At 67.9% G+C, this 12,038-nt stretch overlaps 1 protein-coding gene across 1 annotated transcript in view; it reads right to left on the bottom strand.

Moving 5' to 3' along the window:
• Positions 1-1,712: 1,712 nt before the first annotated feature.
• Positions 1,713-12,038, bottom strand: part of PLCH2 (phospholipase C eta 2) — a 33,696-nt gene continuing 23,370 nt past the window's right edge. The window contains 11 exon segments of the mRNA XM_047725900.1: positions 1,713-3,334; positions 4,871-5,168; positions 7,066-7,145; positions 7,590-7,736; positions 7,951-8,035; positions 8,114-8,238; positions 8,796-8,903; positions 9,253-9,435; positions 9,516-9,613; positions 9,993-10,075; positions 10,476-10,562. Coding sequence (XP_047581856.1) covers positions 2,112-3,334; positions 4,871-5,168; positions 7,066-7,145; positions 7,590-7,736; positions 7,951-8,035; positions 8,114-8,238; positions 8,796-8,903; positions 9,253-9,435; positions 9,516-9,613; positions 9,993-10,075; positions 10,476-10,562 — 2,517 coding nt within the window. The 3' untranslated portion in view covers positions 1,713-2,111.

Here is a 12,038-nt window from a genome sequence, read left to right on the forward strand (position 1 = left end):
GCAGCCGCAGGAGGGTCTTCAAGGGCTCTCGGGCTTGGTGGCCGCACACACTCCTGCTCGGACCCGACCCCGTCACGGGGCCGTACACCCAAGCCCAGAGCCCTGTCCCCGGCCCTCAGAGGGCTGCGCGCTGCCCTTTCCCGCAGGGTGTGGGCCTGAGCCACAGCCACCGCTGCGGGACTGCCGCCACGTGCACATGGATGGGGCTCGGCTGAGTCACCCGGGAGCCGGCCTCAGGAGGCGGCCGGCCCCATCCTTGATGCTGCAGCTACCGCCAGGGGCCGTGGCACTCCTGCACCTTCCTTCCAGGCCCCCGGCGAGCCACGCATGCATCAACCCTAGCGCCACGGGCTTGTGGCTGCTTGGGCCAAGCCGGGTCTGTGCCCCCAGTGGCAGCCATTCTCAGGGCCCCTAGGCCAGGTTGGCCCAGCAGGGGTTCCCCATGAACCCCCGCCACCCACAAGGGTCCCCCTCCCTCAACCCCACCACAGTCTGACCTGCATCTCCCCAGCCGACACCCCTGCACAGCTCAGCAGGCTGGGGCCCTCTTTGTGTGGCTGGGGGCCCTTGGCCCAGTGACCCTCTGCCCCCTGCTTCCTGGTGCAGGGAGAGCCCAGCATGGATGCCCAGGAGGCCCCAAAATGTCTGGCCAGAGCCTGGCTCAGCCCAATATCCAGACGCCCCACAGTCCCTTCCACCTGCCCAGCTTTGCCGTCAGGGGCTGCGGTGCTCCCGCCCTGGCGTCAGCTGGGCAGAGCCGCTCAGGCAAGACCCGCCCTGCTGCCAGCACCCTCTGGGACAGACCCAGGCTCCCCAGGTGTGATGGCAGGTGGCTCCCAACCGGGGCCGGATGGGAATTGGCCCTGCTTCTCAGCTCCAGGAGCCCCAGCAGCCAGCCTGGCCCAGAAGCCCCTGGCTGATGCCCCCAGGTGCCCTCTTTCAACACAGCACAGATTCTAGGGACCCCAGAGGCCAGGCACACCTCCTAAATGCTCTGCTCTGAGGCTCCTCTTGGTCTCGGGGCACCGCTTCCCACGGAAGTGTTCCCCGTACCTGAGAAGTGGCGTGGTGGGTTTGGGGGCGGTGTGGGGCCAGCAGGCACCCTCCACCCGGCCTTTGCTAAGACTGGGTGAGTGGCTGGCACAGGCCTCTGGAGTCTGCAAAGGGGACACCTCGAGGGAGACCGTGCCCGCCCACCAGCACCCAGCCTCGTGTTGGTGCCCACCTTCTCGCCAGCCTTATCGGGAAGACAGCAGGGCTTATCCTGGTAGTTGGACGCAAGACCTCCCTGGCCAGACCCACCACCTGCTGCATAACGGGCACTCTCGTCGCGGAGGTCTTTGGTGGCCCACGTGGCTCCCGTGGAGGTCAGATGCCAGAGGCCGGGCTGGGGGCCAAGCCCAGACACAGACAGTCTGCTGTCCTGGCTGTCATCCTGCCACTCCAGGGGAGGGGTAGTGTATGCATTTAGCCAGTTGGGGGTCCTCTGGCTTGGGATCCCTGCCCAGGGCCAAGGTTGCCCCCTCCCCCCACACCACACACAGGAGTGGGACCACAAGGCTGGGAGGGAGGGAGCCGGGGCTGCATCCTGGAGGCTGGAGGTGTCCGCCAAGCCTCTGTGGAAAGGGGTCAGGGTGTCCTCACACAGACCCCGGCCCAGGAACGTGTGGCAGGTGGTCACAGGGCACAGGGGTGGCTTTTGACAACCAGCGAGCAAGAGCGTGTTTATTGGAGTTGCGCCCACAAGTCTGGGGTCTACAGTGTCCCGTGCGAAGGGGCCTTTGTGCAGAACAAGCGAAGTGCCGTCAGGCGGGGAGTGGGCACAGGACGAGCCCCGGGAGCCCGCGCACAGCCGTGCACTGCGCTGCGGAAAAGCAGCTACGACGGGGAAAGGACTGGGCACCATTTTAATGTGGTAGAAGCTTTGTCTCTAAAAATTTAAATACTTGTCATATATATCTTAACATCATGGAAAATCTGTCCCGACCGCGGGCAGCCTCCCTTCCTCCCCGGAGAGAGGTGGGGGCTGAGGGTCGGGGCTTCCACGGGACCACAGTGCAGGGCCAGGGGTCAGGGGGAGGGGCTGGGGACCTCCCATCCTGGGGAGCCCGTCAGAGTCTGAGCAGGAGCCCAGTGGCAGCAGAGCCCTTGGTGGGGACAGGCACATCCCCACAGCTCCCTGGGCCCCCGGAGCAGGCACCCTCGGGGGTGCCCCTCTCCTCCCCTGGGGGTCCCCTGGAGCCCTGCAGCCGCTGCTGCCGTTCCTGGGCCTGCCGGGCCCGGCTGGCGATGGAACGCACGCGGCTCTGGCTGCGGGAGGAAGAGCGCCGCAGGAAGCCGGAGGGACCAGGCGCCCCTTCCCCCGCGGCAGTCAGGCTCGTGGGCGAGGTGATGTCACCCGCCTGCTGGAAGCCGGTGAGCCAGCGCAGCTGCTCTGTCAGGGCGTCCCGCCGTGCCCCCTGCCCTGCCCGCCCCTCCCTTGCCAGGCCCAGGCTCCGGCCCAGGATCCCCACTTGGGGGGCAAAGTCGTCAGCAGTCAGGTCCCCGAGGCTCTTGGACTTGGCAGCCGCAGGGCAGTCCCGGAGGCCCGCCAGGGGGAGGCGACCCCAGGGGGGCCTGGGGGCCAGGGGACGCGGCGAAAGCTCTTCCAGTGCGGTAGGCAGCTGGCCGGCAGCCCGCAGGTTGGGGCTGGACTTGCTCTTGGTCACGGCCGACAGGTCCAGGCGGGCAGCTGTGGCCAAGCAGGGCCGCAGGGGCAGACGTCCGGCTAGAGCCCCTGCGACGCTCTCACGGCCCAGGCCCAGGCCCGGCAGGGAGAGGTCGATGACCGTGTCGCTGGACGACACACTAGAGGATGAGGACACGCTGTCACGATGGCCCCCTGGTTCCAGCCGCCGCCATAGCCGGTCTCCACTCGTGGCATCGGAGTACACGGTGGGGCAGGGCCCAGCCAGGGGCCGCCATCCACCCAGGAGCTCCGAGGGCATCTGCCCCTCACTCATGGCCTTTCTGACCATCTGGCTGCTGGGGGTCCCCTCGCACGCCCCCCCGGGGCCCCCACCATTGTACACCCTCCGCCGGCCTTCCAGGGCCGGCTCCGTGTCCCCTCTGCTCCGGGTCCTGGGCTGGAAGGGCATGGAAGCTCCCAGAGCTACTGCTGCGGGGCTCGCCACTTTGGCGCCGGGTCCCGAGGTGCACAGGGCCCCTCCCGGGGAGGGGCTGGGGGGAGCAGCCACCAGAGGTGGGGGGCCAGGACCCAGGGATGGCTCCTCAGCAATGGTTTCCAGGCCACACAGGGAGGAGCCCGTCCTCTGCATGGAGAAGGGGCGGGTATCTGTGGGTGAGAGGAGAGGAGCGTGTCGGGCACGTCCCCTGTGGACAGGGCCTGTGGGGCCCTCAGCGGCCAGGCCCCTCCCTGTGCACACGGCTGCCCCCACCCTGCCCTCCAGCTCTGCTGCCGCTGGGGCTGGGGGAGCAGAGGGTCTGTGCCCACAGGCAGGGTCCACAGGGCCCCCTGGAAGGCCAGGGCTGGGGACGACACAGGGCACACGGGCTGGGCCCCATTACCTGGCACGCAGCTGCTCTCAGTCCCTAACTATGGAGGCAGCGTGGGGACAGAAAGGAGAACAGGCTGGTCAGCGTGTGGGTGCGACTGGCAGGTGGACAGACAAACAGCGAGGCTGGGCGGGGTGCAAGGAGGGACCGGGGTCTGGGTGGGCGGGAGGGGGTGGGGACAGGCTCAGCTTCCAGCTCCTCCCAAGGCTGAGGTTCCCTGACGAGGTGCCCTCGGGCTGTTGTCTGTCACAACCGAAGCTCAGCTCAATTCAGGCCATAAAGCAATGCCCAGGGCCGGGGGGTGGGTGCCGTCTCCTCCAACCCCTGCAAACGCGGGGGCCCTGGGCACCGTCAGCAGTCTCAGGGCGTCAGGGGCCACCTTGCAGAGCATCACCAACACGCTCCAGGCTTCCCAGAGGACTGCGGTACAGGGCCAGGGGCCGAACACCTGCAGCCTGGCCCTGGGGGGAGAGGGCGGGGGACAGGAAGCTGCCCCCAGCTCTTAGCAAAAGCGCCAGGAGAGCACAGGGCCGGCCAGCAAAGAAGGCCGACTGGGGCTGCTGGCCGGGGACGTCAGGTCAGTGCACGCAGCAGCTGGAGTCAGACCTGCTCTCACTTAGGAGCTCATGGGGAATCTCTGAGGGCAAGAGGGGGTTGGCACCATCCGCTGGGGAAGGGGTGCTGGGGTGGCAGGGGACGCCAGGCAAGCCAGCGGAGCAACAGAGAAGCAGCCAGGACGAGCACACGGAGGCAGGTTCTGAACACAGAAGCACAGGGAGGGTGCCTGGCCCAGGCCATGCCGAAGGGGGCGTGGGGGGCAGCACAGAGGACGCCGGCCAGGAGCATCTGGTCTTACCAGTGGACAGCATGGAGGAATTACTCCTAATCTCCTCCAGCTTTTGAACGAACAAGGCATTCATCTCCCTCTGCAGGGCCCCTGCCTGCCTGCGGGCGCCCTCGGGCCAGTGGGGGGCCACCTCGGGACTGCCCAGGCCGCCGGAGTCCGTGGACACAGAGCCGCCTCCCGGACCTTGCCGCAGGGCCCCTCTGCCTCTCCCCGTGCCGGCACAGGGAGCCCCCAGCGAGTCCGCCCTGGCCCGGGGCTGCTGGCTGATGGCCTCATGCATGGCCAGGGACCCGGGGCTTGGCAGCCGTCCCCGCCGGAGACCCTCGGCGTCCTCACCGGCGCAGGAGCCCACCACACACTTCATGCAGGTGGCGGCCATCCCGGCAGGCCCAGGGCCCTCAGGGGCACAAGGGGGCGGCTCCTGGCTCAGATTCTGGGGCATCAGGCTCTTCCCCACCGGCGCCTTACCTCGGGGGCTGCGGCTGCCAGGCTCCTCGGGGGCGGGGGCCTCCAGGGTGGGGCCGGGGCTGGGAGCGGCCACGTCACGGGCTTCCCCCTCGGAGCCTGTGTCCTGCGTGCCCAGGACCAGCTCCGGGAAGGCCTTGCGGCCCGGCTTCTGGCTCTTAGTCGGGGCACTGGCCGTGCGCCGCAGGAGCCTCTGGCTAACGGAGGGCCGAGGTGGGGGCCGCCCAGCAGCATGACTGTCCAGCGACCCAGGCTTTGGACCTCTGAGGAACAGGCCTTTTAGGCCCAGAGCCTGCTTGACCTGCAAGAGAAGGAGCCCACATAGCCGGCAGCCAGGCCCAGGGACCAGGGACAGCAGCCGCTACGACCTCGGCACAGACCGGGAATGCTGCCTTCCTTGAACGCAAGGGGAGGGTCTGCGGGTCTCAGGACAGTGGGTCCTGTGAGGGCTGGAAGGAGGAGCCCCCTGGGCTTCCCAGACAGAACCTGTGCCCACCAGGTACCCCTCACAGATTCTCCAGCAGAGCGGGCTGGCACAGGGCACCCAGGGGTGCCGGCAGGGAGAGAGAGAGGAGAGAAGACCCCGTGAGAGCGGCACCCCCCACTCACGCTCACCCTGTCTTCAGGTACACAGGCCGAGGAAGCAAGCCAAGCCGGGCGCAGGCCGTGGCCCACTCCCCCACACCCCTGCCCGCTCCCCCGACGTGCTGCCTCTTCTGGGAAGCCTTCCAGACTGCTACCGGCCTCACCGTGCTCTCCGCGAAGCAGCCCCAAGGGCAGGGCCCAGGCTGCCTCAGCATTCCCTGAACTGCTGCTGGCCTCGGCCTTCCTGGACAGCCAGGCCTCTCCCCGCCACCTCCCTGTCTGAGCAGGGCAGCTGGGGGTCCCCGGGACCAGCTGGCAAGGGCCCAGGTCACTGCCAGAGAAGCTGACAGCTGCGTCTCCGGAGTGCAGAGCCCAGAAGGGTCCTCGCATGCAGAGGCCCTGACCACAGCCATGACTGCCCAGGGACAAGGGGGTGCTTCCACGCAGGGCGGTTCACGTGGCCCGCACTTGAATCGGCTTCCCGATTCAAGATCCCAAATCCAGAGCAATTTGGTCAAAGTTGGCGGCAAAGTCATTTAGAAGAAGGTCCAGGATTCAAGCTCAAAGCACCTGGTCCCTGGGGCCTCCCCACCCCACAGTGGGCGTCATGGGCCACACACAGAGCCAGGGAGCACACGGGGGGGCAGAGGGGCCGAGAGGAAGGGCAAGGGCAGGGAGGGCAAGGAGTGCAGGGGAGCCGGCGGCGCTCTGAGCTAGAGGACAGGACACGGGGTGGGGGTGGGGGGGCACGGAGTGTCAGACAGAGGAGGGACAGAAGGCCAGGAGGGGTCCCCACACAGGAGGCCTCGCCGGAGTCCTGGACCTGCCTCGTAAATGCTGCTCTGTGGCTGGACATGGCCCAAGGGACCCCAGAACCACACCACAATCATGTCGCATGAGCTGACAGGCTCCAAAATGCTACCAGGAACCACAGATGCTAGTGGGGTGGCCTGAGCATGCAGGTGGGGGGCTGGGTGGGCTCTGCCGCCCTGGCGCTGGGATACCTTCGAGCTCCTAACGGGACTGTCCTTCTAAAAGTAGACTTTGGACATGGGGAAGGCCACTGCAAGACCAAAGAGACAGAGTGACGGCTGTGAGACGCAGACAGCCGGGCGAGGAGCCCGCGGACACAGGCAGACGCAGGACAGACAGGCAGCTGGACGGTGGGCAACAGCGGAGCGGCCTGCGGCACCGCACATGGCAGCACCGTGGGGCCGTGGAGGTGGCAGGAGAGAGACAATGGGAGCCAGGACCACGCCGGCCCCCGTGCGTGCCTGACACACCGCCACACGCCGGCCCCCGCCTGGGCCCGGAGCTCCAAAAGGGGGAGACAGGGGAGGTCCCCATCCAGGGATGCGGGGGACAGGGAGCAAAGCGAGACAGACCCTTTCAGGGACAGACGGAGGACCAGAGATCCTGAGACGCAGAAGGACTGGGGAGGCCCGAGAGAGATGGGGAGCGGGGGCTGCAGCGGCCACGGTGCCCCCACCACCCACCACCACCCGGGGGAGAAACAGTCCCAGCAAGGTACCAGGAGGCCCAGCAGCCCTGGCAGCGTGGCTGGGGTGGGGCTGGGAGGGGGCGAGGCCGGGGGTCCTGCAGGCGGCTCCTACCTTACCACTGATGTCACTGACAGCCACGTGGACAAAGATGGAAGCTTCTTCTGTCCCCTCCAGGTACACGTGCCGGTAGCCTGCAATACCGGTCACCCGCCCACTCTGCTCAAAGGCCCTGAATACGGCCGGTGAGCCCAGCTCTGGGGACACCTCCTCCAGGAAGCCCGCTGATATCATGGGCTCCTCCCTTTCCTGGGGGCCAGTTGATGCGCAGCCTGAGCTCTCCTCCCCTCCCCCATCCTCAAAGCGCCCTTGGCCCCATACCTTCCTCCTCGGTCCCCACTGCGTCCCTAGACCCACCCATGGCAGGAGCCGACCCACAGAGGGGAGCTTAGCCCTGGTGCCCTCCACTGACCTACGGGAGGCACTGGCCTGTGGTGTGGGGGACACACTAGGTGTGGGGGAGGGACTGTTCTCTGTGGGGTGTGCTGGCCTCCGTGGCAGACGCCTGCCTGAGCAGGGGACATTGGTCTCTATTATGGGGGACGCTGCCCCTCCCCACACTGCCAGCCCCCGCCTACCTGGCATCATGCTGCTGAAGGCCAGCGTCCTCTGGCCAATGAAGTCACGCCCAATGGGGTCATGGTCCCAGACGAGGAAGCGCACCAGTGCGATCTCAGGCATATGCACGGTGAACACCAGGGTCTCCTCCCACATGGGGTTGAATCCTAGAGGCCACCGGGAGGAGGTGTCACCTCTCACCCTAGTCCCTAGCCAGGAGGCCACTTGGGCCCACACCCTCTTCTGGTGCCTCTGCCTAGGCTGGCCGCCCAGCGGAGAAAACCAGCCCCTGTGGACCAGGCTCCCCCACGGGCTCCTGCGAGGGGGCAGCGGCGGGGTCACAGGATCGTCCCCCGCCCCGCCCTCCCCTGTGAGCCTCACCGTTGTCGTCCACCACACGCGTCTGCTCCTTGTTGCAGTCCACGGGGAGCCCAATGACCTCCACCTCCACGAAGGGGTCGATGATCTGGGCGGGTAGGGCAGGGGTGGCACCGGGCCTGGCGTGGCGGCCCAGCCCAACCCGCCCCCGCCGGGCCCCTCCTACCTCGCCTCGGTCCCCCAGCATGGAGTCCCGCGGCTTGGGGAGCTGCTGTCCGCTGATGATGCGGAGCACCAGCTGCTTCTTGAGCTGTCCGGGCAGAGGGTCCTCGGAGTTGGGGTTGAAGACGCCTGGGGGGGCCAGGACGCCAGGCTGAGGGGTTTGTGGTGGCACGGGGCACTCCACTGCACCCCGTTGACCAGCCAGGAGCCCCAGGCCGGGGACAGGGGCAGAGGAGCAGGGTTCCAGCACGGGCGCACCAGTGGTCTGCGTGCCGGTCTCCCCTGGGACCGTCCTCACCACCCTCCACACGCCGGGCTCCCCGGTGATGGGGCTCTGCAGGCCCGTGCCCCCAGGCGGTACAGTGAAGGTGGCCAAGGCCGGCCAGGAGGGCTGGGAAGGATCCAAGTTAAAAGGGGGACAGCTCCACTGGCGGCTGGCAGTGAGAAAGCTGGAGGGTCCGGGAAGGGATTGGGAAGCTCTGATGCCCCATGGGCAGTCGCCCCAGACCTTTCCTCTTGGGGGCCTTATGGGGGCCAGGTGTGTGAAGGGTCTCCCTTATTCATCCCTGCCGACCCCTGGTAGTATGGGGCCCTCTGCCGCACCCCCACTTCTGGCACCCCTACTTTGGAGGTGAGCCTGTGGCAGCCGCCCCTGCCCGCCCCGCGTCCCGGGCCGTGGGCCTCACCCTGGCACATGCACTCGGGCTTGAGCACGTAGCCACAGCTCCCGTTGGCACTGAACTTGGCCCGGTTCAGCTGCAGCATCCGCCCCTCCGACTGGTAGTTCAGGGCGACTATGGGGGGGACACGAGGTGGCCTGTCAGCGCCCAGCCCGCACCCCACCCCCACCCGCCCTGCTCAGCTGCCCCTGAGTCCAGCGTTCACCTACGGGAACCGGCCCCGGGCTCACCCTCATGCACAACCCAGGCCAGGCATCCCGGCGGAAGGCCCCTGGAGCCCAGCACAGCCAGACCCCACCATCCCGAGAAGCACGTGGCCGATGTGCCTCAGTCTTTCCCACCTCGTCCCGGGGTCCCCAGGACCCCACCCCAGTGCCAGCCACTGGCAGGGTGTGGCGGAGGCCCTCCGAGCCCAGCCTCCTGGAGCGCCGAGCCCTCCCACTGCGCGGTGCCGCACGCGCACCCATCTGGCAGCCGGCGTTCCAGAAGGGCTGGGGGTTGTAGTTGCTGGAGTCCACACGGTAGGGGGAGGGGTAGATGCGGGAGAGCTGGTGCTGGTTGAAGCGGAGGTACTGGGCCGGCTTCTGTTGCAGGATCTGCTGGGCCCTGGTCTCGCTGAAGGACGACACCTGCCAGCTGGACACCACTGCGGGGTGGGGGGAAGGCCTCAGAGGCCCGCCAGGCTGCAGCGCGCCCGCTCCCACTCCCGGGGCCCGGGGCCCTCACCCTCTGCCTCCACGTCGCGCATGCCTACAGACTTGGTGTACTTCACCAGGTCCGAGAGGGCCCGGGACAGCTTCATGGTCTTTTTCTGCCGGGCCGCCCTGCAGGGAGGAGGGGCGATAGCGGTCAGGACGCCAGCGTGGGTGCCTCTGCGGACTCAGGGCAGCCTGGGCAGCACGGTTCGTGAGCCAGGCTCCCTGGTCCACATAGAACGTGCACCCAACGCCTATACGCCCCGGGGCGGGTGCCGGGATGGGCAGGGGACCCCGAGGAAGGACGGGGGGGAGGGACGGGTGTGGGCGCCAAGCCCACCCAACCACAGCGGTCTCTGGGAGCAGGCGCAGGTGTCCGTGTTGGCCCGTCCGGCCCCACGACCCTGAGGTCCACACGCTGGGCTCCCCCTCACCCAGCCCACTGTGACTTCACGAGGCCACGCCAGGGCCGGCCTGTCCAGGGTCCAGGCTGGGGCAGGGCACTGACCCTCGGCTCTGGCTGCCCTGGGAGTCCAGGTCCTCGTCTCCCTCCTCTACGCTGGCCACCTTCTTCAGCTTGCGGGTCTTCTTCTATGGAGGGAGAGTGGAGTCAGGCCCGGTGGAGCCCCCGGATCAGCCACGGCCCTGCACAGGCCGGAGGGTGCGGGAGGCAGGCCTGTCGTCGGGGGCTGGTACCAGGGCTGCCCGGCTGGCCTGCCTGTCCTCGGCAGTATGCTGGGCGGCCAGGGCCCGAGTGAGCCAGGGGCTTTGGCTGGTGTGCACCGGGGGAGGGCCATCGAGGCACCTGCCCCCAGCAACCCCTGGCAGACGATGTAGCGAGCAACCCAGGGGGGATTCCAGGAGGCGGGCCAGGGGCCCTGGGGGCTGGAGGGGAGGCCAAGGCCGGCTGGCACAGGGACAGCTGGGCCCGTGCGCAAGTGGAGCACAGAGGGCTCCAGAAAGGTGCCCCCACCTGGGAGCCCTGCCCAACCTTGCGCTTGGAGAAGCCGCTCATAAGGATCCGGTTGTTCCGTCGGCCAGCCCCGGCGTCCTCCCCCGACTCCACGTCCTCCTCCGCCTGGGGGAGAGGGAGACAAGGGCAGCGGGGGAGCCCAGCCTCAGGCCCAGAGCTCCGGGTGTCCTCCCCGGAACAAGCCGGAGGGAGCAGGAGCAAGAGCAGGAGGGGCTGGTGCCACCCCAGGCCCATGGAAGCCCAGTCCACTGCCGCCCGGTGGGCGCTGAGGCCGCTGCCAGGGACCGGGCTCCAAGAGGGGCGTGGAGGGCTCAGCGGGCCCCCCCGGACGTGTTGCTCTAAACCCATTCAGGCCCCAGTTCTGCCTTTTCTCCCCACAGAGGGTGAGTGTGTGAGAAACGCCATTCATTGTCTGGAAGTTTCCTCGACCTCGCGCTCATGTTAGGTGCATGCAAGGCTCCCCGTGGCTCTGGTGTCCTGTCCTGCTTCTTGAGGAGACAAACACGGTCTGCGCCCCCCGAAGCTGCCCTTGCTCACCTCAGGGCTACCGTGAGGCTTCCTCACCACTGCTTACAGAGTACCTCCCCTGCCCCTGCCCGAGGGGTTCCCCAGGCCTGGTCCTGCACATGCGTCTGCACACCCGTGGACGCACCTTCCCCACTAGGAGTGCCCCGGCCTGGACCACCGGCCGCAGCCAGGAGGGGAGCAAGGCCCCCTCCGTTGTGGACTGTGGAGCTCAAGGGGGACCCCACTGGACCCCACTATCGGGACAGGGAGCACATGCTGGCCAGCTCCACCCCAGGGACACGGGGGACAAGACCTCATGCTCTGGAGTGGGCCCCCGGAGTGCCTGCCCCTCGGCCTGAACACCCCTGTGGCTCACACACGGGAAAAGGAGTGTGTGGCCCAAGACACCGCTGGGCAGCTGCCCCCAGCTCCAGCTGCTGCCCTGGGCTGCCCACACTGGCTCAGGGGAGAAGCCTGGGCGCATGGGGAGTCAGGACGCTCCCATCTCCGCCCTGGGCCCTGGGCCTGTCCTGCTCGCGCCCTGCTAGTCCACGGCTGCCATCAGCTAGGGTCCGGTCGCTCTCAGAAGCGTTTCTCTTTCTCTGCCCCGGCCCCAGCAACACCAGCCCATCTCCCTCCTAATTTACTGATGGCTCCACGGCCCACTGCCAGAGGCGCAGGGGGCCGTGTGCCTGGTGTGCTAGGAGCCAGGGGAGGCCGACACGCATCGCAGCTCTGCAAACACTGTCTGAAACGGCACACACCGTGGCTCTAAATCTGGGCACAGCCAAGGATGGGCGCGCGTCACCCCGCGTCCTGGAGGGGCAGCGCAGCCTCAGCCAGAATCTGCTGTCACCCACCCCCCAGCGCCCACATGTCTGAGCTTGGCTGGGTCACAGCACGGGCCCTAGCTCCGACCGCCTTCAGGGATGCTGTGGGCAGCAGAGGGCCCACCCTGGGCCAATCCTGCCCCCAGACACAGCCTAGTGACCCCAGAGAGCTCAGCAGGGTGGGGTGGGGCGCTCAGGACAGCAGGAGAAAGTGTTTCTGTGCCTTGGACAGAGCACAGACGGC

Source organism: Lutra lutra, chromosome 4 (genome assembly GCF_902655055.1).
Source record: "Lutra lutra chromosome 4, mLutLut1.2, whole genome shotgun sequence".
Classification (NCBI taxonomy): Eukaryota; Metazoa; Chordata; class Mammalia; order Carnivora; family Mustelidae; genus Lutra; species Lutra lutra.